Raw genomic sequence first — 27,063 nt, 5'->3', positions numbered from 1 at the left:
TTGTCAAATATTACTTGAGCATAGTGGTTTGGGTCGATTTCTGACTTCTCTATTCTATTCCATTAGTCTATATGTCTGTTCTTGTGCTAGTACCAGGCAGTTTTGAGAACAGTGGCTTTGTAATACAACTTCCGCTAGTTATTCTTAATGATCAGAAGACCTACTTTAAAAAATATGCTTTGGGGTTTATTAGTTCTATTTGATTCTTTCATATTTAACTTCACCTTAATTAATCCCTTCTTGTTTTACTTAATTGTATTTTTTGTAACTTTATTTGTATTTGTTCTTATTTACTAGAATAAACATTTAGGGCAATGAACCTTTTCTGAGTACTCCTTTAGTTATTTCTTAATAATTCTGATATGCAGTATTTTTGTGGTCTTTATTCTCAAGATATTTTGGAGTTTTTTCTCTTTGACCAATAATTGTCCCAGAGATTTAAAAAAATATTGATGTGGTAAAGTTTTATGTTTCAGTTTCCTGCTTCTGCTATTAACTTTTAGTTATTTGGAATTATAAATAAAGTTATCTATACTGTTTATAATTTTTGAATATTATTTTTCTTTGTAGCTTAATGCATAGAGAGAGAAAGAGAGATGTAAGAATGACACATCAATTGATTTCCTCCCACAGGATCCTCACAGAGGCGTGGGATTGAATCTGGAACCCATGTACCTGTCCTTGACTGAGAATTAAACCGAGACACTTCTGTGTGTGGGCTGGTGTTCCAATACTGGCCAGGACAATATGTGTGTATTTTTAAATTTTCTTTTACTTCGGGTGCCAGTGTAGATTTAATTTTAAGATGAATTTCAGTGCTGGAAAGTGTATGAAAACCTTTAGCCTCAATGACCTCGAAGGTCACCTGGAATGGGTAAATTATGAATATGAATTTGTGTCGGCCCTACAGTGACCCCTGAGTAGAGCTGAAATAAAAGGATACCTAACGCAATCTTTCCTCTCACTTTTAATTACTATTCTTTCTTTCCTCTGTCCGATATGCTAATTAAAAAAATCTAGATTACACAGACCCAGGCCTGGTGTTATACCAGTCTGTTATCAACAAATGAGAGCACATTAAATAGTTTTTAATTGGTCTTAGGATAAGCAAAGGTGAAATGAAAATTTAATTCTTCTGGACCTTTGTTCAAAATGCCTTTTCCAGCTCCTCTGTAAGGAGTGAATTTTAATTAGCTTGATTCGCACTGTTTGGCCATGCATTTGTAATCTTTGTTCACACTGTGGGGGGGAAATGTGATGAAAGAAATTGGACAAAAATGGGAATCTTGTCTGAGCAGAACAAATTGAAACTACCAAATATATTGCAGATAACACATGCTGCAGCTGGGGAGGAGAAGCATCAGGGCTGGTGACTTAAAAGTAATTCCCCTCTCCAGGCCACTGTTCAGCCTGGCACAGTCCTGCCCTGCAGAGAGGTGTCAGGCAGGTGTGGAAAGTGTTTTAGTGCCAGGGGAGAATCCTGCCTCTGACCCTGATGGCAGGTCATTTAATCCCCCTGATCCTCAGTTTCTGCATCTGTAAAATGGAATAATAATGTCCACTTTGCAGCCTTCTGAGGATTGAAAGAAATGAATTATGTGAAATCGCTTGGCATATAACAGGGGCTCCATAAATGACCAGGAGGATTTTGAAGGAAGGCTGTATGGCTGGGCTGAGGAATCCTTATGAGGTTTCTTGCTGTTTCCTATTGAAAAGAAAGAAATGGGCAGGGATCACTTCATGTGTATGTATGAGGGGGAGGCGGGCTGGGTGTGTGTCTTCCTAGACCACCTTCTCAATAGCTCTGGGACAGCAAAGAACCACGGTCTTTGCACAGGAGTCCACTCAGGATGCTACTCTGCAGTTATGAAGCCTCGAGAGCCCATGCTTCCCCCGTGAGCTCTGAGGGACAGGTATGTGGCTCTTGAGGTCCTTTAGCTAAGCACATTGCAGCAGCAGGGAAATGGGCTAGGAGTTCCCCAGCCAGCAAACGGGCCAAATGGCACGGATGAGCATGGAGAAGGGCTCCTGGTAAAACACTAGGGTGCTGTGGAGGGGTCAGCGTGAGAAGATGCAGTTCTTGGCCTTGGAGCTTATAACGTAACAGAGAAAACTAAATGAGAAAGGATATTTTTTTCACCTGAGACAGTGTCACAATTAAATATTCCCCGAGGTCCTCAGACCATGTGCCTAGCAATGGGGCCAGAAAACTGAGTCCCTCCTTCTTCATAAGCATCTCTCAGAGCTCATTCTGAGCCCCCACTGCGCTCCCAGAAGTCCCTCTGGTTAGAGTCCACACTCAGGAGTTGAGGGATCTGGGTTAATTTCAAGTCTCTCATCGCTATGGCCTTGGGGCAGCACCTGTTCTCTGGACACCACAGTGTCTTCTTCCTTCAAATGGCCACATCAGTGGGGCGGGTGGATGATGTAAGTGCTTTTAGCACAGAGCCAGTACAGGAGCGTGCATGGCCAGACCAAGCGAGTCTATTTTCTTCCTCAAGGCAGTGGTTCTCCATCTGGGGCCGCTTTGCTCTATCAGAGGCGTTTGGCTATAACTGGGGTGGGGATGGGGTGGGTGAGGGGTTGGGGACATGTATGTGTTAAACATTCTACAGTGCATAGGATCCCCCCCCCTCCCCTTCCTCTGAATTTGGAATTAGAAGATGAAAATGCATCCATTTGAGATCTCTCTCTCTGAAGAGATGTAAAATGTCATGATCCTTAAGGTCATTTTCACTCGGTGGCCCTGTCCCCACTGCCCACAGCTGCCTCCTGCTGTCCTCTACATCCTGGCTGTAGCCCCCTCCTGAGGACTAGGATGGATTTCCACCAGCAGCAACCCTGCCCTGCTGGTGTGGCACCCTCACCCTCATCCCTAACCCTCACCCCTACCCTAACCCTCACTCCCACCCCAACCCTCACCCCACCCTCATCCTCACTCCCACCCTAACCCTCACCCCCACCCCAACCCTCACTCCCACCCTAACCCTCACTCCCACCCCAACCCTCACCCCCACCCTCACCCCCATCCCTACCCTCACCCCGACCCTCACCCCATCTCTACCCTCTCCCTCACCCTCAAATTCACCCTCACCCCCACCCTAACCCTCACCCCCACCCCACCCTCATCCTCACACTCACCCCAACCTTCACATTTACCCCCACCCTCCCCCCCACCCCCACTCTAACCCTCACTCCCATCCCTACTCTCACCCTCAAACTCACCCTCAACCCCTCCCTCACCCTCACCCCCACCCTCACCCTCACCCCCACTCTCACCCTCACCCCCACCCTTATCCTCACACTCACCCCCACCCTCACCCCCACCCTCACTCCCAGCCCCACCCTCACCCCCTCCCTCACCCTTACCCTTACCCTCACCTCCACCCTTACTCCCATCTCACCCTCACCCCCTCCCTCACCCTCACCCTTACCCTCACCCCCACCTCCACCCCCCCTCACACTCGCCCCCAATTAGAGTCTTCCTCTGAGCAGCACTGAAAGGCACCTGCGCTCCGCCAGCCCCTCCCCAGGAAGGTCAGGTGGCGCCCCTCCAATCCACCTCCAAGCGCTTGGGGCCCACAGCTTCAGATCAGAGGCTCCAGGCAGCGCACAGCTCCCTCATTCACGGCAGTACCCCCAGGGCCGCAGGCAGAGGCAGGGCTCCGAGGAGGCGAGCGCCCGCAGCCCGGCCAACTGGCCTGTGACGGAGGCCAGAGCCAGGGTCCGGGCTCCCCAGCAGGCGGGCCCCGCCTGGGAAGGAGCCCCGGAGCGGCTCAGGCAGCGGGCCAGGGCGGGAGAGGGAAGTTTCTTTCCGGCCGAAGTCCCGGACTCCAGTCCCGGAGCGCACTTACTCCACCTTCCCCGGGGGCGCCTCCTGGGGTGCCCACTTCCCGGGGGCGCGCCTCGGGGTGCCGTCGGGGCGGCGGGCGCTGTCTCCGGGCGGCCGCGTGGGCGGCGGGGAGGTGGAGCCCGGAGCCAGATCTGATGTCGGGGACCATGCCTGGGAGCTGAGTCAAGCCGGGGCGCGGAGCAGCCGGCCGTGGTTAATGATTTACCGCCGACCCCCGGCCGCCGCGGCCCAGAGGGAGCTCCCGGAGGAGGCCGCGCTGGGCGGGCGAGTGCGGGCGGCGGAGGGACCGGGGGCTGCAGGCCGGGCGCCGGGCCCCAGCAGGAGGACGGGCGGGCGCGCTGGGGGCTGCGGGCCCAGATCAGCACCGCCTTCCTCTCCAAACTCCACCCCCAGGCGCCCGGAGCCGCTCCAGGAAGTTCCCTGAGAGCACCTGAACTAAGTTACCTTCCCAGGTCAGCGGGCGCCGGCGCCGCCGAGCGCGGCCAGGGACCGGGTCCGCGGAGAGCAGGGACCTGGACACGGTCTCCCATCCCTTCCCGATGGCTCCCCCCGGCGGCCCTCCCGGCGACGACTGCTCCCACATCATCGATCACAGCCACGTCCCCGAGTTCGAGGTGGCCCTCTGGATCAAAATCACCCTCATCCTGGTGAACCTGCTCATCTGCGCGCTGGGCCTCCTGGGCAACAGCGTCACCATCCGCGCCACGCAGCTGCTGCAGCGGAAGGGCTACCTGCAGAAGGCGGTCACGGACCACATGGTGAGCCTGGCCTGCTCCGACATCCTGGTCTTCGTGGTGGGCATGCCCATGGAGTTCTACAGCATCATCTGGAACCCGCTCACCACGCCGGGCCACGCGCTGTCCTGCAAGCTGCACAACTTCCTCTTCGAGGCCTGCAGCTACGCCACGCTGCTGCACGTGCTCACGCTCAGCTTCGAGCGCTACGTGGCCATCTGCCACCCCTTCCGCTACAAGGCCGTGTCCGGGCCCTGCCAGGTGAAGCTGCTGATCGCCTTCGTCTGGGTCACCTCGGCCCTGGTGGCCCTGCCCCTGCTCTTCGCCATGGGCGTGGAGTACCCGCTGGCGCCCGGGCACAGCCACCCCCGCAGCGGCCTCGCCTGCAACCGCACGCTCACCCGCCACCACGAGCGGCCCCAGGCCTCCAACATGTCCATCTGCACCAACCTCGCCGGCCGCTGGCCCGTGTTCCAGTCCAGCATCTTCGGCGCCTTCGTGGTCTACCTCGTGGTGCTGGTGGCTGTGGCCTTCATGTGCTGGAACATGATGCAGGTGCTGCGGGGGAGCAAGCAGGGCACACTGGCCGCCAGGGGGCAGCAGGCGGAGCTGCGCAAGTCTGAGAGCGAGGAGAGCAGGGCGGCCCGCAGGCAGACCATCCTCTTCCTGAGTGAGTCCTGGGGGCAGTCCCAACCTCCTCCCTCCTTGGGTTCTTCTTAACTGCAAATCTGGTCTTAAAAGTGTAAACTTAAGTTCTGGAGGCCAAAGAGGCATTGCTCTGAGTCTCTGGATATTTCTTCTCTGTGTTGTGGGAATTAAGAGCACTAGATCAGGAGTCAGAGGATGAGGGATAGCCCGGAGCAGCGCCTCTGGGTCATCCAGCCAGTTGCAGTGTATCTTGGGGAAAAGGGGGATGATAATACAGACAAATGTGGGCGTCGAATGAGGTGATGCAGGACAGGTGCCAGGCCTCAGAAAGGGACCGAGTTTGCAGAGGTAACAGAGCATTCTGATCTTGCCCCTCTTTTCTCTGGAGACCCCTCCTCAGGTGGTTAGATTTGTTTGCCCTTTTCTCCTGTGGAGAAGCAAGGCTGCCAGGGAAACACTGCAGGCTGCTGTCACTCCCGGGGTGATCTCCTAGGGGTCTTCGGAAGCCCGGCTCTGAGCCCAGCGCTCCCCAGGGTGGGCTTGCGGTGCCGCCGCGGTGGGTCTGTTCTCCCCGGAGCAGAGAAACAAGGCAGCCAGCCGCCTGTGCCTGTCTGTCTGTCTGATCCAGGAAATCTGGCCTCACAGCGTCCTGGGACTTGATTGATCAGCCAAAACACTTGATTTCCATAGAGAGCAACTCTTTGTTTTTCAAACTTTTGTTGTGATGCAGATATTTAAAGTTAGGCCCTTGGGTCAGGAAAGAAGGGCCCCCATCTGCAGACCCCCACGCCTTCAAAAGTGAGGCCTGGTGTCTGCCCTCTGGGAGTCAGGCTTTCATGGAGACACAAAAAGTTTGTGCTAGCAAAGGTTTGAAAAAAACACTTTTTAAAAAAAGCAGAAACAAGAAAACACATGTGTGTGTGAGTGTGAGTCAAGGGGGAGTTGATGGAACACATGCTTCTCTCTGTCCCCTCTCCCCTGTTCAGTGTGGCGCCAGGAGGAGGCATAAATCTCGGTGCTGTTTGTTTTGGTGAGGGGAACTTGGGCAACAGGTTCCAGAACCAGGCCTTAGACATGAAAGAAAATTTGAAGGCCATTGAGGAGAATGGAACGCACCTGGTCTTGTCCCCTGCTGCCTCTGGCTTTTGGCGTGCCCCACAGCTGACTTACTTGGTGCCTGTGGAAATGAGAGGAGGGAGCTTGCAGTGTGGGGATGCCTCTGTATCAGGAGCTGTGTTGTGTGGCTGATGCTTTTCCATTTCATAGAATTAGAGGCTTAAAGTCCTAGTTCCAATGCACGTAAACACAGCTCTAAATTTTCAACGTGCTTCTCAGGGCAGGGAAATGACTGGTGGCAGAAAAGTGAAATAGAGCAGGGATTTCACAGGGAAGGAGCTGCCTAGATTGGGCTGGTGGTGCTGCTGCCTCTCAGGACCAGCCTTTCTGGAAGCAAGTGGGTGACTTTGGCGAAGGAAGGGCACCGACCCAACTCAATCTCTTCCATCCACCCGCTGCTACCCAAATATTCTAGGATGGAACGAGCATTGCATTTGCTTAAAGCTTGAACATCTGTTGAAAGACTAGTTCTCCCTTCCCTCAAACACCCGTAGGCAGTGGTGGGCAAACTCATTAGTCAGCAGAGCCAAATATCAACAATACAATGATTTAAATTTCTTTTGAGAGCCGAAAACCTACTTCTGCACACGGACTATGAAGTTTCAATTGCACTGTACGTGTGTGCCTGCACGTAGTATTTTGTGGAAGAGCCACACTCAAGGGGCCAAAGAGCCGCATGTGGCCTGGGACCTGAAGTTTGCCAACTACTGCCGTTAGGCATACCTTAAACTTTTCTCAGTAATTTATACTTGAATATGAATGAATTTCCCCTTCTTCCCTTCCTTCTTTTCTCTCTCTCTCCCTCCCTTCATTTATTTTAGTTCAGGGCACTGTCTACTGTTCTAATTAAGAATATTAAGGCTGCATTTGACTAAGGAAAATAATTAATTTATCTATTGGACCAAACACTGTGATTTTTTATATTTCTCTGAATGGATATCTCTTGTTTCAAGTTAAAATCAATCTCCATTTTGTAGCCTAAAATCAGAATGTTTTTTATTTAAAGGTGAATAGGCCCTTGAAGATATCTCATGCAAATAGGAATCTCCTGGAAAGAGTTTGTTCTCGCTGCTGCTCTTGTTCCTTTCTTCTGGTTCTCTCCCTCTTTCTTATAACAGCTATGTATGCATCGCCCACTGTATTCTCCGCATAAAGGTGGTTGAATGGCAATCAGGTGCTCAATGTGTGATAATGTCTGGGGAAACTTTACCATTTGTATTTATCCCATTTCCTCTGCAATAGGGTTTCAAAGCAGTTCTTGCAAATGTGCTCCTCTCTCAGGGAATTTAAAGAGCTTTTAAAAATAGGAACCTCGCTAATTAACTCAAGTTAGGAATAAATTAATGGAGTGAAGAGGAATAAATCATGGCCTGCATACATCAGATTAATACAATGCCATTTACTTTGTGGGTTTCATAAAACATAAGCTTTGGGGCATTTATAACCAGAACAAATGAACATATAAATTGTTTACAAATTGCTGAATTTAATATAGTGAGGGATCTGTCTTTTTAGCGTTTCAGTTAACAGATGTATCAAATTAAAATAAATATTTGCTTGTTTCAAACATTCTGCATTTAACGTGAAATGTAAATGATGACATAGCACAAGATGTCTTTGGCGCTCTTGAGGCAGTAAAAAAACAATTAAGGATATTCCCCCCCCCCCCCCACCTATTGTTAAAAATGCTAACTTCTGCATAACAGAAGCGGAATTCATAAATCTACCCAAGATGAGGACGTCTGTAGAAAATATTAATTTTTCCATTCTACATCTTTTGCAATTGCGTCTCAGTCTGGTGGAGGTACTGGGCGGGAGATAATGAAACAAATTGGGAACTCTGCAGAAAAAGAGATGCTGGAATACCTCCTAGCTTCCAATTGATTTGCAAGAGAAAACAAAAATACTGTAAAAGTGTAGTACATTCCTGGAAACATGTGTGTCTCTTCATGCCTCTTGTCAGCTTAATAAGAAATTAGCGCTAGACTCACTACCTTTTGCAAGGTTATGGCTAATGTGGCCAAGGTAATACTCGTCTGACGCCAGGAAAGATGTTACCTGCTGGTCTGGATTCCTGCCTACTCTGCAGGAGAGGGACTGCTGCTTTGGCTCTTTATCCCTTAGTTGGGGAGGATGCAAAATGAGCCTTCATTTCAACAGGCTTTTCCAGACCTCCCAGCCCATGTCTCTCATCTCTCCCTTGGAACTGTTCTCAATGCCTGTGGCATCTGGGTCCATGGACCCCTCCCTTGTTTGTGTCTGTTGCACATGTGGCTTGCTGTTAGATGTCATCCACTTCAAGTGAGACAGAGTGGTTTAACTGAAGCATACTGTAGTTTTTTGCTGGGATTATAAATTGGTATGGCCATTATGGAAAGTAGTATGGAGATTTCTCAAAAAATTAAAAACAGAACTACCATATAACACAGCAATTTCACTTCTGGGCATTTATCTGAAGAAAATGAAAACAGTAATTTGAAAAGATATATGCACCTCTATTTTATTGTAGCAATATTTACAACTAGTAGCTTTGTGCACGAATACATGCGCCAGTAGTTTGATGCTACTTTCCAGTAGCTCTCTGCCCGCTGCCCCGCCCTCCTGGAGCTCCCCCCCACTATAGCTTGCTGCTCTGCCCCCTCCTATAGTTCTCTACTGCCCGCTTGTAGCTCACTGCCCCACCCTCCTGCTGATCTGTGATCCAGTCGTTACGTGGTTGGTCATTATTCATCAAGGCATAATGATCATTTGCATAGTACATCTTTATTATATAGGATAGCTAACATATGGACAATTGATAGATGAATGGATAAAGAAGATGTGGTATATGCATACAATGCAATATTACTCAGCTGTAAAAAAAGAAAAAAGTGAAATCTTGCCATTTGCAACAACATGAATGGACCTAAAGAATATTATGCTAAGTGAAATAACACAGAGAAAGGCAAATGCCATACGATTTCACTTATATGTGGAACCTAAAAAAACATTCAAAACAAAACAAAAAACAGACTCATAGAAATAGAGAATAAATTGATAGCTGCCAAAGGAGAGAAGGGTACTGGGATGGGTAAAAAAGGTGAAGGGAAATAAGTACAAACTTTGAGTTACTAAAAACAAAATACAAGTGTCTCTGAAGCTGAACAAGGTAAGCATATAGGTTCCTCTCTAGGACCTTCAGAAAGGACTGAAACCCTGCCAATTGATATTAGTTTAATAAAACTAATTCTGGCCTCCAGAACATAGTACATTTATGTTGTTTTAAACCACTAAATTTGTGGTAACTTATTATAACAGCAGTAGAGAACTAACAAAACTAGTCTATTTAAAAGTTAAAATATGAATGAATATTGAGAATTTTCAGAAGTAAATATTAAGAACAAATATTGATGAGCAATAATATCAGTTTACACAATTTATTGAACATATACTATGTGCAAATCAGTCATGCTCACATCAACTCATTAATGAGGACACCGAAATTATTCCATTTTACAGAAGATGGAACATTTTAAAGAACTTACGTATATGTCCATGGGATGGAGAGTAGGTAGTGAAACAAAAATATTGGTGAGAAAGATGTGGAACTATTAGAAGGAAAACTAAAAAATGTGATAAATTATTGAGTTTTTTTTAAAAAAAAATCAATAAAAACAACCTTTAGTTAATGCTGTAACAATAAAGTTGGGCTAATTGAACACTCAGAATTTCCTGGTTCAAAGCTGATAAAAATATTTACATGGAATGTTTTTTTTTTTTTTTTTTTTAAATCAACTTGTGTATGTGTGACACATTAAATTACCTTGGAATATAAATATAAAGTAAAAGAAAAAGTTAAATTGATCAAGAATGTTTAATTTTTTAAAAATTTCTAGCAAAGTGCTAAAAGTAAGAGAAGGATACTGTAGTTTAATTAGTCACTTGCAAGAGCATAAATAATTGGGACTAGGTTATAGCTACCTCCTAGACATCTATAGGGTAGTGAATGACTTTCAACTCTAGTTATGAAGAAAAGTTTTACAGATAATCATGAAATTACAAAATTAAAGACATAAGAGAAGATTGGGGACTCTAATAATTCCACTTGTTTGCATTCTGTTTGCTCTCCTGAGTCAGTGGGAAAGGGAAAGAAAGAATTGCATGTAGTGGCAGGATTTTCATATCAACTTGGGTTGCTCATGGGAGAAAACCTTGAATATGGACATCATCCATCATGTGTATTTGATTTTCACTCTTACACGGTCTCAACTGAGCTATTTCAGCTGCTCATCATGTGTATTTTGAGGGGAAAAAGATTGAGATGCTGCTGTAATGGATTACTCTAAAAGGAATGTTGATGTATATTTCTGTATTTATGGGGTGGGCCAGGGAGATCAAAATCACACCCTCTTGGTTTTTAGTCCCTAGATTTAGAGGCAAGTCACGTGTGTTTACACTTACACGTGCACGTGCACCCTGGAGAGAGAGAGAGAGAGAGAGGGGGGGGGGGGGGGAGAATGAATGGGGGAGGGCTGGAAGGCGGAGAGAAAACTGAAATATTGACAGTGGCTCCTTATCTGAGGACAACCATTACCTGAAAAATACTCTTAAAATTTGTTCCTTAAAATAGAGTCCAAAATTTCATGTGCAGAGAGAGGTTTGACTGGGACTTCATTGTGAAAAACAGAAGTGAAATCTATGAAAAGAAATTTGTCTTATATTTTATGAAGCAGGTTATAATTATATGGTAATTCTTATAAAAACTTTTCAGAAAGAAACAAGTGTGACTTTTCTGAGGGCATAATTTTTCTGACAAACTGTATGATGGCCTTTGTGCCTGATTTTCTCAGCAAGATTATATAGAGGGCTTTCTTCTAAGACCTGTTCTTAATTCTTTGCTATTTAAATCATCTGTGACATCATCATTCTTGCCAATTTTTCATCTTTCAGGATGACTGGTCTAATTCCGCCAGACCTCTGTTTGTTAGGGCCTTGGCATCTGGTTGGTGTGTTTCTCCAGCTCCCCTCTCATTGACTTCATGAAGGTCTGCACCCTGTGTGCAGGCCAAACCCCCCAAATTAATTAAAAAATCAAACTCTACACCCTAGTGCAGGTCAACTGATTACATGGAAATAGATGCCAAGTACCAAAATAGTTTTTAAATATTTAAAAACTATTTTGGTACTTGGCATCTATTTGTTTTCTTGATTAGTTTAAATACTGGTCTTATAAATATGTTTTTGTCATTCATTTTCTTGTGGTACATAGGCATATGTGGTATATAGGGCTTTTTCTGTGGTATATAGGGATATGCCAACTCAGTCTCTCAAGGAAATAGTACCAAAATTAGTAACTCTTCAAAGGGTAAGGTATTATTTTGACTCAAATGCTTGGCTATTTCAGGAAAAAGTTTTGCCTTAAATATGTAGGACAAGCATGTCAAACTCTTGACCCACGGGCCACATGCCTCATTTATTTGGCCTGTGGTTAGCCTTTGAGTTTGACAGGCTTGATTTAGGCCATCGCCTCTATTCTCTTCCTCCTGTTATTGATGTAGATGTGCCTGTAATACATGACATTTCATGCTTATTTCTCTACCTGTGACATTTGTCATACATTGCAGTGCCTTGTGATCAGCCTGGCAGACAAATATAATACTGCTGCTTTATTTTTATAATCAGGCCGTCTGCAAGATTTCATTACTCTGCTGGAGAGATGCATAGTTCTCATGGAAGGGAATATTGGAATCCCAGTCCCCATTCATTAGCAAGCCTATTCATCTGTCTCAGTTGCATTCCTCATGGGGGCTGCCAAAGTGTAGCTAGGCAGCAGGTGCCTCCACTGAGCAAAGCATTCAACTTATTAATGCTTCAACCACTCAGAATAAAAGTCATTTGTGGGCCAAGACAGCACAGAGGAAGAATATCGAGTTGGGATTCAAGGAGCCCGTCCTGCCCCAGTAGATAAGGTCTCTCATCCACCACTCGATGACACAGTCTTCTCTCACTGTCTTTTCCTTCTGTCTCTCGGCAACCCTGGGACAATCCAACTGACCCTCCACCTCTACTCTTTGGCTGCTTCCTGAGCACTGAGGAGAAGACTGGTCATCATTGCTGCTGCACGTTCTTGTAAACAGACAAGTGATCAGCCTCACCCGGGCCCTCCTGTGCAGTGGGTACCTCCTTTGCAAGCCCCTTCAAAGAGCTCAGGTTCCTGGAATGCCTTTTCTACTTTGCTTCCAGAAGTCTACTTTCTAGGTGAGGGACCTTGACTTGACGACCTGTCATCCCTGGAAGAATGTTGGCATTTATTCAACGCCTGACCGGGCTGTTCTTCATGCTGCAGCCATTGGGATCTCATTGATGGTCCCAACCACAACCCCTTCAATCCAAGCCCATCAACAGCTTCCCATTTTTCTTACATCAGGGTCAGACTTATGGTCGGTGGCCTCTCCAGCCAACTGCCCCTCTGAGTGGCTTAAATAACAGGTGTTTATTTTCTCACAGTTCTGGAAGTTAGAAATCTGAGATTAAGGTGCTGGTAGGGTTGGTTTCTGGTGAGACATCTTTTTTGGTTTACAAATAGCAGCCTTCTTTGTGAGTCTGCACATAGCCTTTCTCTGTGTACCCACAAAGAGAGAGAGTGCGCTCTGGTATCTCTTACTCTTCTCATACGAACACCAAGTGGTCAGGGCCCCACTCTTATGATCTCATTGGGTCTTAATTACCTCCCCAAAGGCCCTATCTTCAAATAGTGTCACACCGGGGACTTTAACATATGAATGGGTAGGGGGAGAGACACAGTTCAAACCATAACACCCTTCAATTCCTCCAGTGGTCTATGACCAGACTCTCTTCTATCCACTGGTCTTAGTACACGCTGTTTCCTCTGCCTGGAATGCTTTTCTGTCTTACTCCATACTCTACCTGCCCCTACCAGTCCCGTCACCAAGCCTGGCACAACCTCCCTGCCTTGATTAAACCCCCCTTGAAACAAGACTCACAGTTATAATTTTGTATTTCATTTTGAGATTATTCAATTGAAGTCTCTCTTCCTTCTAATACTCGAAGACAGGAACTATCCCTCATTTTGCTTCCCAACTTCTGAGCACAGTGCCTGGCACTCGCCAGATTTGTAATGGATATTTGTTGACTAAATAAATAAATGAATGAGATTCCGTTTGAAATTGGGAAACAGTGTTGTGCTTGCTATTGGGTGTGCATTCCTAGAGAAGTTTTTCACTCCTCAAAAATTTCTCTGGTGAGTTGGAACCTAAAGGTGCCTTTTTTGAAAGGGGTCTGATTCCTCTCAAGCCCCATAGAGGACATTTAGATTTTATCTCCTATGAGCAAATGAATAGTCCATGTTAATTGGCCCTGAAGATTAGATTTACCATATGTAGATTTACCATATGAAATGAAAGTGATTAGGATGGTGTTTTATCACCCCCTTTCAACTCTGTTTAACAGGATTAATGCAGTGGGACAACTTTAAAAATCATTTCTTAGCAGGAATTTTTGCCGCTTTGTCAACAAGGGGGTTACTCAGGTTAATGGAAGGAGGATGCAGTGGGAGCAATATTTGCAGTCAATATGTTTTTATTCCCCCTTAAATTGCATTTACTTGCAGCCATCGCCCACAAGTCTGAGCCATGAGGTTTATCACCTCGGGGAAGAAAAAAGCAGGTACTGCCTAGTATAACTGATCAGCTTTGAATAAAGAAGCTGGATTTCTTGTCTTGTTCAGCTAGGCGGTTGTCATGAAAGCTTGAGCTTTGTGGAGGGTGAAAAAGAATTGCTCAGCACTGTAGTTCTCCCTTTAATGTATCAGAAACCCAGCGTGTTGGACCAGATCAGCCACCACGTGGCCAGTTCTGACCAGACCAAAGTTAAGGGGTTTGAAATGTTTCCTTGGAAGCCACTGAAGGGTTTTAATGAGTAAAGCTCTACAGTTAAATGTTTGGTGCTTCCCTGTGGGGACAGTATTTGTTGCATTGCAATTTGAGTCAAAATTCAGGCCTGGTCATGTTCTAGAGTAGGGGTGTCGAACTCAATCAGAGAAGGGGCCAAAATCTAAAATCCAGCCTAAATCGCGGGCCGAATGGTTTACTGAACAGTCATAAACTGTCATTGTGATGGAAACGCAGCGGAGTGTAGTGATGACAGAGTGGTGCGGGCCACATTGCAAGGCCTGGCGGGACGGATTTGGCCCGCGGGCCTTGTGTTGGACACATGTGCGAATGAAAAAGAGACAACCCTTCATTGAGATGCCATCCTGGTGGAGCAACTAATGCCAGTTGGTTCTTCCAGCCATTAGCCAGACCTCTGGCTCTTGGTTTTCCCAATTTGTGGTCCTCATGGCTAGAGAATGACTCTGCTTCTTATATTATTGTAATTTGCTAGTTACTAATAACAGGAAAGGGCAAAGTGGGAAACCAGACATTATAGGCCTGTCATTGGGCAGCTTCACCAGGAAGCTGCAATGTCACATTCCCCAGGGAACCACCAGCCCATCCCCCAGAGAGCACTGGGGGAAGAGGCCAACAAAGGGGAGATGGGGTGACATGGGGAAGACACTTGTCTGTCAGTCACACCTGGAACAGATATCAGCCACTGCAAGCCCTCAAAATTTGGGAACACATAATCCCCTAAACAAAGGCATTCTCCCTCTGGTTCTGGTGACTCTTAGCTCATAGGGCTCTCTTGTTCCTGCTTCTTTGCATTCACCCAGATGGTCCAGAGCCAGGGGACCCCACACACAATGCACTGTTGGAATACAACAGGAAACACAAACTAAGCTAGTCTCATTATGTATTGGATTGCTCCAACCTGGAACAGAAACACTGGACACTGTTTCAGCCCTTCAAAGCCACAGCTGCACTTCTTTTATGGCAGGTCTGAGGGAGAGGGGACCTGGGAAACTCAGGGATTCCATTCCAGACAAATAAAAATCACCTGTTCTCATATGCACTTCAGAAAATTACTTTCCATGGGACTTTGCAAGAATTCCACTCCCTTGAGTAACACGTCCACTCAGCTCCTCCTGTTTTCCCAGCAGAGAGACCCCAGTTGCCCCAACATTGCTTAGGACAGGAGGCAGCTGCAGGGAGCTGAGCTGGGTGATAGCAGCTCTAACGTCTTTATTGGCCAGGTCATTCCTCAAAAAATTTCAAGTCTTCCCATCTTCCTTGAAGCTTCCTACACTGACCTGCCTAGGAATGATGAGCCGTGTTAGTCATTTCTCAGAAGGAGGCACAGCTGTTGTCTCCCTGCCTCTCCTTGGAGTTCTCGGGGACCAGGGACCTTGAATCCTCACATTCCTTCAGCCTTCCCTTTGAAGATTGAGGAGTCCACGGGTAGGGAATGTGGGCTGGGATCTGATTCTGTAGTTCAGGGGTTAAAATCCCTGAGAGTGGCTGCTTTTCCTGGAAAGGAGGGAAACCACACAAACTGATCCTCCGGAAGTTGCTTTAGCTCTCCCTGCCTTTCCTCTCCTCTGTAGGCAGAAATCTGAGATGGTTCCTGAAATTCCTGGACCCTTATGCACACCTGCTCCTTACGCTAACACTAATAGAGGTGTTGTAGTGAGGGGATTTTCACAGAAGTAAAAATTGGTAGGTAGGTCCCAAATCAGTTGATCTTAAAAGGGGGAGCTTCTGTGTGGGCTTAACCAAGTCACATGACCCTTTAAATCTGGGCCTAAAGGTCAGAGATAGAGGAAGTCATGTATTTAATGCATAATAGGAGTTTCATGGGAGAGAAAGTCTCCATTGCTGGCTTTGAAGATTGAGGGGACCCCTGGCAGGGAATGTGGTTTCTAGGAAAAGGGCCAGCAAGGGAATGAGGACCAGAATGAGCTAATGGACTGCAGTGGGAAACAAACACAGACTAAGCCAAGAGGTGGAGTTCCCCCTACAGCCTCCATCCTTTGAGACCCTGAGCAGCGACCCCAGCCATGCTGTGCCTGGAGTTTTGATCTATAGGTTATTTTAAGCCACTAAATTTGTATTGATTATTAAGTAGCAATAGAAAATGGATACCTTCTCTGAACTCTAATAAGAGGGCTCCAAGGTAAATACCTTTCCTGCCTGAGTTATATCTTTTAAGACAGGTCCAATCTCCAGAACCTTCTCATTGAAAAGTTCCGCCCTCTAAGCACAGCACCCAGGGGCCAGCTTTTTATTGACTCACCGACCACTTATTGAGCACTTGCTAAGTGCTTGGTGATTAGGAAGTTTACCAAGTTCAGGGGAATCATGGACTTTTCGCTGGACTTCTAGAGTTTTATTGGGGAAATTAAAAATTTGTGGGTTTGTGTCCCATCGGGTAGATTTTTGGAATCCTGGATACTGCAGTTTTGAAGAGGAACAATGTAGTGGATGGATCCTTTTTAGTAGCTCTTTTTCCTCATGGCCTGGCACTTAGTAGGTGCTGAATAAATGTTTGGTGAATCAATGAATTGGCAGCTTTGCTGCTTCCTGGAGACTTCAACTTCCAAGCCCAGTGCTGAAAGCAAGTCTGAAGAAGAGAGATGTCTCGGCCTAACACGTTTCACCATTTCCCGATGATAGGGTTTCTGCCAATTGAGAAACTTGACAAAAATTTTCCGTTTGCACTTACTGTGTGTAAGAGCTATTCTGTCAGCCAGAGGCTTCTTAGACATCTCGTCACACTGCTCTGTACATCTCAAGGGTGGCGGAACTTGGAGAGCAGTGGTGTTACCAGAATCCAACAGACAGGGTTCAGGAGATAAGGCTGTAGCATCAAATTGCTATTGTACTTGCTAAATGTCTCACTGGTTAGGAAACCAAAGGCATGCAGACGTGGGAGGCAGGCCCAGTTGGCAGCAATGAGCTTCACTGAACTTGGAGAGAGAAGCCACCCTCTTTCTCTAGCAAAGGGGCAAAGGAAATGCAGCTGATCTCAGAAACATAGCACCACACACAGGCCTTTGGGCGGAGCTGGTCACTTGGTCTCCAGCTTTATGTGTTCTATTCTCTGGAAGACGTGATATACTCAGCCGAACAAGACTCTCTGGGAAAGGTCTGGGCCTACCGTTTATATGCTGCATTTTTAAGAATGAAATATGTTGAAATGACAGCTGCATGTTTCATATAGTTAAAGAGCAGCTGATGGGTTGTCACTGCTTGTTTTGACAGGAAGCAAATGGGAGGGTTTGATGGTTGAAGGTTACTGTCCAGAGGATGCAGGCTATTCTCCTTGGGCCTGGGGTTTTCCTTATCATTGAATCTCTCAAAGGCCTACTTCCTCCAAGAAGCCTTCTTGGACTGTCATTACCTTTCTCTCATCACTCCAGAAAGTCTTTGCATTTCATTTTGGTGCTTTAATAATCAATTATTTATGAAAGCCTAAAATGTGCAATATATCCTTTGGACTGTAGAGCTGAAGATGCTGTTTTTCCCCTCCAAGGAGTTTAATTAATATTTCTATTTCATTGTTTTTTTATAGAGAAGAAGGGAGAGGGATAGAGCATTAGAAATATCAATGAGAGAGATATATCCATCAGCTGCCTCCTGCACACCCCCTACTGGGGATGTGCCCACAACCAAGGTACATGCTCTTGACCGGAATCAAACCTGGGACTTTTCAGTTCGCAGGCCGACACTCTATCCACAGAGCCAAATCAGTTAGGGCTAATTGATATTTCTTTAGTTGGGGCAACAAAGTATAGAGGTGGAGCCTTCTAGAAGGAAACCTTGATGAAAGGTGGGGGATATCGGCTGTTTATGAGGTAAACTGGCTCCAGAATTGTGAATGATGTGGGTAATTGGACTTCACCCATCCCTGAGATGTGTCTGCCATTTTCCTATTCACAGTGTGGTCCATGGAGCAGCATCAACTTCCGCTGGGAAATAGCCAGATGCAGAGTGTTGGGCCACACCCCATCCCTCCTCACTTAGATCTGCATTGTAGCAGGTCTCTGTGATTCCTGTGCACATTGACAATGAGAAGTGCTCATCCACACCCTTCTTTTGGAGGGGCTTCTTAAACTCGAAAAGAATAGAAAAGGAGGAGCTGAGAGTGACTAATCTTGTCATATGCGTTAAGATCCCTGTGCAGCTTGCTGTGTAGCTGTCACAGGAAGGAATTTGCTCCATGACATTTGGGCAGAAGAAACTTCACATTGCTTTATCTTCAAAAACAAATGGAAGCCTGGCTCTGAGCCACTGTTTGCAGAGGTAAAGTTCAGTTTTCTTTGGAGGAGGCTTCCCTTCTCATGTATGAAAATTCAAAGGGGGCTTAGGAGGTGCCAGAGGCTGAGGCACTTGGCCCTTCATTCGCATTCAAAGTAGTTGCGTTGTAAAAGTGCTTCCTGTTGCTCCTTCAGCTCTAGGATCTGGCTGCCAAGTTGGCCGAGCACTGGGACCAGCCAGCCAAGGGCCAGCCTGCTCCTCACCAGCATGAGATAGAATTATGTCCATATTCCAGAATTGTTCAAGGTCATCACCCATTGAGGTTTGAGCTGGGATCTGCCCCCAAAGTCCATATTCTTTCCCTGGGCAGAGACATAAGCCCTTGAAAGAGAATAAAATGTGCTCCAGCTGGGAGATACGATGTGGGCGACAAGGGAGGGGGAGGCAAGAAACCTTGATGCCAAGTCTGGTGTGTGTTTATCCTGCATTCAGGCCTCCCAGAAGCTTCTGAGTATCCTCTTCTGTTTGAGGACTTTCCTTCTCTTTGAATCCTGCTTTCTCGAGGTAGTGGTGAGAATGCATTGTTTTCCCAGAATCCCTTGCAGCCTGGGTGCAGCACGTGACCTGGACTGCATAAATTATCTGCACTACAATTCATTCAGAAGAGAGTGATGGGAAGGAGCAGCAGCCACGTGGCATGTCTGGGACCAGGGCCAGTGTGTTTCAGAGTGTCCCTGAGTGAGAGCAATGGCATTACAACAAAGGGCAGGGGTCTAGGACAGGTGTTGGCAGTATCTTTGCAGTAGGTCTCCTTTGGTATGTCTGATGGGAAAATCTGATGTGATTCTTGGTTGCATACTCAGTTTTCTAGTCCTCCAGGTATGTGTGGGAGGGACACACAAAAACAATAATAGCCTCATTTTCAGTTTAAACTGGAATGGCCTTTGTTGTTTGTACTATGAACTCTGTGTGTCAGCTAATAGGTAATAGAACAATTAGACGGGGAGGGACCAAGGGGGTGGTAGTGGATAGTGAATTGAGATTGGAGAGTAGATTGGGTCCAGTTTGGAGCAAGCTGGTAGCTCATCTAAAGGATTCGGACCAAGCATTGGGAGCAGTGGGGAGCCATGGGAGGCTTTGGAAAAGGGGTGTGGCAGGAAGGCCAGTACGAAGACTAATAGACCACTGTGTGTCTTGCAGGCAGGGGAGGCAGTGGGAGGAGCACAGGTGTGAAATGGGTTCTGAATCAACAGTGAATCAACAGGTTTGGCCATGAAAGGTCATGAAAGAAATTCACAGACAGCTTAGGCTCCATTGTCAAGGAGATAACAGCCCTGCCACACACTGGAACCACCCAAGCAGTGCCCCACTCCATTCACCCAGATCTTCAGGCGTGGGGCCCTGGCATCCATGTGGTTTAAGCTCTGTAGGTGATTTCATAGCGGGGCCAGCACAGAGTGGGGAGGAAGGAGTTGGAAAGGCGGGCTGGGCCTGGCCTTGCAGACCGTGACCTTTGACGTTAGGCCACAGAACCTGATCTTGACTTAGTAAGAAGAAAAACAGAATTTCCTGAAAGTATTATGTGTAGTTCACAGAGTCAGAGGGAGGGATAAGCATGCAGAGTGTCCAGGGATCCAGGGGAAGAAATCTACGGACAGCATGCTTGGGCTCCACTGCCAGGGAGATAACAGCCCAGGCATTCTCCCCTCTCTGTGGTCACTCCATGCAGGGTCAGGTTCCAGACTCTCACTGGACGGGTTCAGGTGTGGCCACTCCCGGTGACAGAGACTCAGAGTAGGGCAGCGTGAGGGACAGTGTCAGCAGACTCCATGGAATGGGAGGCTGGTCCCACAGGGGAGCTGGATGCTGTGCCCAGGAAGCAGGTGGCAGGCAGGACAGGAGCAGCAGATCCCCTGAGGGCCTCAGGGAGCTGGGGAATGAGTCCATCATTCCTGTGTTTCTCCATTCTGGGCAGACTTTCCTCCCACTCTGTCTATATCTCCTTCCCCTGGCTGAGTCCTCGAGGGTGGAAGTTCCTCAGGGGTCAGGTCATGTTAGTGTGTGAGCCAGGCAGAGGTATGGGGCGGGGCCCGCAGCAGAGCCTCCCCCTTCTGAAAGCAGCTTTCAGGAGGCTGGTTAATGCCAGATCCACGGGGCATGCATCCTGCCTGGGAACATGACTCATTCACCCGGTCACCGACCAGGAATTGGATTGTGGTTTTTCATCACCACAAAATCAGTTCCTGTCTGAACCTTGGCCTGGAGAGCAAAAGTCTGTATCTGTGCCTCAGGGCCAGGTGTGCCCTCTGCCTCTCTGGGCATTTCCAGGTAAGTCTTCAGGTCATAGCAGCCTGGAGTCAGGGCTCCTTGCTTCAGATTTAAAATCCTACATTTCATGTCAAGGATATTTACCATGTAAAACAGGGAATGAGCGAGGGGCATCCAGGGCCTCTGGACATTCATAACGTTCCTTGGAATAAATGAAACCATCATTCGTGGAGTTTTGTTTAGACAGTGTTTGGGTTTCATGATGAAACTCTGATTAATCTTTGATTTCCTTATCAGCTAGGTTCCATCCCAGGGGCTGATAGGTGCAAGCAGGGAAGCAGGGTGGCTGCTTTCCTCACAGTCTCTCCTCCTGGTGGGGGCTCCTGAGTGGGAGTCACATGCACTCTGAGCCTCGCCGGGGAGCCTGCCCTGAGCTGTACACAGGGGAACAGGTGGAGAGAGAGTGACCCCCGTGGGCTTCTCAGTGGACAGGGCCATAGTATGTAAGGACTTTGTCTGCAGTGGTGGGAGTGATGGCAAGAGCAGTGTCTTGGTTTCCTATGGCCACTGTAACCAATTACTGCAATCTTGGTGGGTTAAATGATTGGAAATGCGTGTATGTTCTCAGTTCTGGAGGCCAGGGGTCTGAAGCCAGTTTTCCTGGGCTACGCACTCTCTGGAGGCTCTGGAGAATCCCTTTCTTGCCTCTTCCAGTTTCCCGTAGCTGCCAGCACTCCTTGGCTTGTGGCCACATCACTCCAATATCCAAGGGAACATTTTCAAATCTCTCTCTGCTCTGTCTTCACATCATCCTCTTCTCTGTGTACCTCAAGTCTCTCTTTGCCTCCCTCTTAGAAGGATATATCTGATGGAATTTAGGGCCCACTCCATTAATTCAGGATAATCTGTCTGTCTCAAGAACCTTCGCTTAATCACATCTATAAAGACCCCTTTTTCTTAGAAGATAAATTTATGAATTGTAGGGGTTAGGACCTGATATTTTGTTTTTTTATTAAAATATATTTTATTGATTTTTTACAGAGAGGAAGGGAGAGAGATAGAGAGCTAAAAATGTCGCTGAGAGAGAAACATCGACCAGCTGCCTCCCGCACACCCCCTACCGGGGATGTGCCCGAAATCAATGTACATGCCCCTGACCAGAATCGAACCCGGGACCTTTCAGTCCGCAGACCGACGCTCTACCACTGAGCCAAACCTGCTTCGGCAGGACCTGATATTTTGGGTGGATATTTGTCAGCCTACTGCAGGTGGCAAAGAGAGGCCAGCATAAACTGAATGTGGTATGTGAGCATAGTCTCCTGGCCCACAAAGAAACACGGTGGAACAGCAAGAAAGGCACGCGTTCCAATCCCCTTTCCGTCACTCACAAGTGTGTGTGTTCTTGGGCAAGGCAGTTCGGAATCTCAGTTGCATTGTCTCTACGTTGGACGTACTCTGTCCCCAAAGGTCAATGTGAGCTTCAATGGGAAGTGTATGGAGGCCTCCATGCAGGGCCTGGCCTAGAGTAGGTCTTTAATAAAGTCTGGTTTCCTGTGGTGGCCTTGTTCCAGGAAGAATTCTGGTTGAGGACTCAAGAGAACTTTTAGTCCTTGCTGGGTCACTGATGTATCAAGAGCCAATCTCAGCTCACTTCCTCAAGGAAGCATGGGGGGGAGGGGGCACTTGAGGAGTTTGTCTTGAAGGTCTCGTAGAAATAACACCAAAGGGCGACCTGGGTTCTAATCTTAAGCACTCCGTGGAGTAAGGTCTGTGAAGTCCTCCTCTTCATTGTAAAGTTTCAAAGGACATTTGCCTTTCATTCCGTCATATGTTATTGCCTGCTGCCATGTGCAAATGTTTCAAATTCCTTTTCACAGAGTAAAAGTGGCAGCCCAGGGAAAGTGATTCTTTTTCTTTTCTTTTTTTTCTTTTTTTAGGATATTTTTTCCATTGATATCTAGAGATAGTGAAAGGGTGGGGGGAGGGAGAATGGAGAGAGAGACTGACAGAGAGAGAGAGAGAGAGAGAGAGAGAGAGAGAGAGAGAGAGAGAGAGAGAGAGAGAGAGAGAAAGAGAGAGACAGAGAGAGACAGAGAGAGAGAGAAACATCATTATAAGAGAGACATATCGATTGGTTGCCTCCAGAACACAACCCTCCGGGGGCTGGGGAACCTGCAGCCAAAGTACATGCCCTTGACCTGAATTGAACCCGAGACCCTTCAGTCCGTGGGCTGACGCTCTAATCACTGACCCAAACTAGCCAAGGTGGAAATGTGATTCTTGCTTGAGCATTCTCAGGTGGCTGTAGCTGTGCGTTCCGCCCAAATGGAGAGATTTAGAGTCAGAAGTTCCTGAGGTCCCTCAGTTCTGAAATTGTTTAAGATTATTGTTTTAAAAATTATCTTAATGAAGCTTATTTATAGTGAATTCTCTCATGGTTTATTCATTTATTTTTTTTTGCCTTTGACCTTTATCCTGTGAGAAATTACTGGAAGAACATGAGTGACTCCAAGCCTTGGAGCCCATCCTAGATGGGCGCTTTTGATAAATGAGCCCGATGTTTTCTTCATGCACCTGTACGGCCAGGGCATTATTGGTCGTGGCAATCGATACACCAAAATGAATTTTGGGAAGAGTGTTATCAAGCTGAGCTTTATTTCCCAAAACACAGAAAACTCTGCCGGGGAGGGGGTGGGATGGAGAAGGAAGATGACTTTCATTCTGAAATAAACCAAGTTGATGGTTTAGACATAACTTACGTCATGCTACTGGGTCTGAGATGTAGGCACCGTGGTAAGCAATGTTCCCAGAATCCATATTCCCGATTCCCATTAAAACCGCACCGCTGAAATCATGTTCTCTCCATTTTGCTCATTTTAATAATAATGAGAACGTTAAAATGACATTTATACTGCACTTGTCTGCGAGGTGTTCCAAGCAGTTTGGGGACAGCATCTCATCAATCCTCATTGGAGCAGCAAACGTTGGCAGCAGGTGATACCCGTAAGTGTATTAAGTTTAGTGAAGAGCCCCCAGGCTGGAGAAATTTCAGCGATAGAGGTAAGTATTGCCTTGTGGGCAGTAAAGAGGTGGAAACTCTGGGTTCTGGATTGGCTCTCAGCTTTGCCCACCTCTCTGCCTCAGTTTCCATCAGTCAAATGGATAACAAGTGCCTCCCTGCCCACTGTTTTGTCAATGACTGTGAGTACCACTATAACTAACTTCTGGTTTTTGTTTGTTTGTTTTTTAACACGTTTTTATTGATCTTAGAGAGGAAGGGAGAGGGGGAGAGAGATTGAAATATCAATGATAAGAATCATTGATCAGCTGCCCCTTGCACACACTCTACTGGGGATCAAACCTGCAACCTAGGCATGTGCCTTTGACCAGAATGGAACCCAGGACCCTTTAGTCCTTGGGCCAATACTTTATTCACTGATCCAAACTGGCTGGGAGGCTTCTGGGGCTTTTGAGTACTAAGAGCCTTTTATATATTCTTTCATTAAAGTCTCACAAAATCCCTATAAGGTGGGTATAGTTATCTATATATATAAAAGGCTAATATTTAAAGTGTCTCCTCAGGAGTTTGACTGGGAGACCAGGAGTTTGATCGCTCACTATGACATGTGCTGATCACCAAGGTGTGGCTCGGAATGAAGGAAGGCCCAGACCAGCAGCTGGCAGCTAGCTGACAGAAGGCCCTTATGGCCCTGATCACCGACTAGGCCCAGGGAACCTACCTGTGCACGGACTTCATGCACCGGGTTTCTACTTTAATCTATAAGTCAACAAATTGAAATACAGAGGCAGGTGTCTTCAAACTACGGCCCGCGGGCCACATGCGGCCCGCAGAGGAGTCTGATCCGGCCCGCCAGGTTTTTTGGGCAGTTAGCGCAGCCGAGGTGTTACAGTAGGAATTAGTAGTTCATATAGTCCGGCCCTCCAGCTCTCTGAGGGACCGTGATCTGGCCCCCACTTTAAAAAGTTTGAGGACCCCTGACAGAGAGTTTAAGAACTTGCCTAAGGTAACATAGCAATTAAGTGGCAGGGATGGTTTGGCCTCAGGCAGATGGGCTCCTGGTCTTGTGGTATTACCATTTCTTTAGAGTTACTTGAACTTTTATATTGTAACACAGTACACACACCCACACACATATACACACATGCACACAGCAAACCAAAGTTTCACTGAACAATATTTACCCATCCTCACCTTGGAATGTGAAATGCATTTTGGTCTTTTCCATTTATTTCGTTAATAAAAATGCCAACCTGAGCCACTAAGTTGATTTTATGATCACTAATAGTTCATGACCTACAGTTTGAAAAGCTCTGCACTACACCATACTACTTCCCGGGTGTTCACGGGAATGAGCTTGGGAAGAGGGGTGCAGGGAGCATGTGTGATGGGGGCTTGAGGGTATTGGAGGGGATGAGAACATGTGAGGGTGAATGTGTGTGACTGAAGGCCTGTATGTGGGCTGTGGGTGAGAGCTGCCTCACTCTTCTTTCCTGCCATGTACCTAATGGTCTTTAGTGTTTCCGCAGCTTGCTTGTCTGGGCTTCCCCTCTAAGTCAGACCCAGTGGTTCTGAGCCCCCGCTGTGTGCTGTGCCGCGATCAGGCTCTGCCCTGGGCGGCCACCGGGAAGCGCAGGCACATCCCTGACTTCTTGCTGACCTGTGCCAGGCCCTCTGCTTCGTGTTGGAGGCCTTACTTCATTCTGAATCACTGTTGAGTCATTTTGCCTGGCTCCGGTCACATCCTGCACCCTGGGGAAAAGGGAAAACATGCACACAGTCACTCATTTCTCCACGGCTGGAGGACTTCCCCGCTTTCCTCTCCAGGCACGTGTACGCTCAGTTCCTTTGACACGTGGCATGTCAGTGATTAGTGCTCCATGCCCAAGTGCGGGGCGACGGCCCTGGTGCCATTTATAACAACAGCCCTAAGATATTCCCCTCTGATCAGCTTTCCATTTTTTCCAACATAAATAATCCAGGAAGTGAAATTGCAAACATGATTTCTCTTCACGCTCTACCTGGCTGTTTATAATAAGCTGCAGTCTGAAATCTGATCATAATAAGCAATTAGCTTGGGAGACCACAGTGTGGTCAAGGCCTTTGTTTATTTATTTATTTATTTTTAAATCAGGAGAAAAGTAAAGGTGAGCAGCTACTTTTTTTTTTTTTATGTGTGTGTGTGTGTGTGTGTGGGTAATAGTTTCTTGAAGACAAGGTAATGTGCAGTCCAGAATGAAGATACTGTGGGTAGAAATAGCTGTTCAGATGCTCAGAGGCAGCGTGCCAAGCGGCTGTTGGCAGAGGCAGTGAAGGACGGGTTACCGTAACAGCGCTGGTGAAAATGCAGAGGCAGCCTGCGCGGGCACGCTCCCCTGGACAACCGAGGGACTTCTGTTACAGGAGAACCAGATGCCTTTTGCTAACTTTGAGACTGTCCTTATCTTGTCCGTTTGGCTAAATGCTACCACCTACAAAGAGAACAGGAAGTTGCGAAGGAGCGTGCTGATTGAATACCTTCCAGGAAAAGGATAGTTTGGGGAGGAAGCCTTCAGTTTGCTTCAGAAGATCGTTTGGGGTCACTCCTACGTGGTCCCATTTCTATCCAGGCTTGAGTGGCTCAGAGGAGAACTGTGACTTTAAAACTCTGAGAGGACACAGTGTCCATCCATTCTCCTGGGCTTCAAGCACATCTCAGCACACAGCCCAGAGGGGCCCAGGACAAGTGTTTGCTTGGCCCAATATCTGTTTGTTTATGTAAAGAATGTGACTGCGGCCATCTGCAGGTCGCCAGTGCCCCCCTCCCCACAGGGCTGCACCAGCGGCCTCACGCCCTAGCCTCAGAGGAAGTGGTGTTCCAAGCAGTGGGCCAGGCCAGGACTGCACCAGAGCATGGCACCTGCTTTTGCTCCTCCTGCCCCATTATCCTGTGCCTACAGAACGCTGGCCACACTGGGGTGTGGATGGCAGGCAGCTCCCTGAAGCTCAGCTCTGCTTCTCAGAAAACAGCTGGAGTCCCACTGTGTGACAGCAGCCACACTCCCGCCTTCTCCCAGGCTCAGAGGCCTTTCCTTGGGGCTGTCCCTGGAGGAAATGTCCGGCCCAGGCCCAGGGACAGTTTTCTGACTGTGTTCATTGCAATGGGTACTGACGGGCAGAAAGTTCTGAGACACCCTTAGTGCCTGCCCCACAGTAGCCCCAGCTGTGGCTCTCAGATGTACTGGGCCCACAGGGTACAGAACATGGACTGGGGAACTGGCTGCTGGGTTCCAGTGCCTTGCTGCCCCTTCC

The 27,063-nt window shown here is 47.3% G+C and overlaps 1 protein-coding gene across 1 annotated transcript in view; it reads left to right on the top strand.

Annotated features, from left to right (window-relative positions):
• Positions 1–3,894: 3,894 nt before the first annotated feature.
• GPR39 (G protein-coupled receptor 39) overlaps positions 3,895–27,063 on the top strand; it is a 181,891-nt gene continuing 158,722 nt past the window's right edge. Inside the window, exon 1 of the mRNA XM_036420922.2 lies at positions 3,895–5,257. Within this exon, the coding sequence (XP_036276815.1) occupies positions 4,393–5,257 (865 nt within the window). The 5' untranslated portion in view covers positions 3,895–4,392. The remainder of the gene's footprint in view (positions 5,258–27,063) is intronic.

The sequence above is a fragment of the Pipistrellus kuhlii genome, unplaced genomic scaffold (genome assembly GCF_014108245.1).
Source record: "Pipistrellus kuhlii isolate mPipKuh1 unplaced genomic scaffold, mPipKuh1.p scaffold_m20_p_7, whole genome shotgun sequence".
In the NCBI taxonomy this organism is placed as follows: Eukaryota; Metazoa; Chordata; class Mammalia; order Chiroptera; family Vespertilionidae; genus Pipistrellus; species Pipistrellus kuhlii.
Note: the sequence above shows the minus strand (reverse complement) of the source record. Positions and strands in the feature narration are given on the sequence as shown.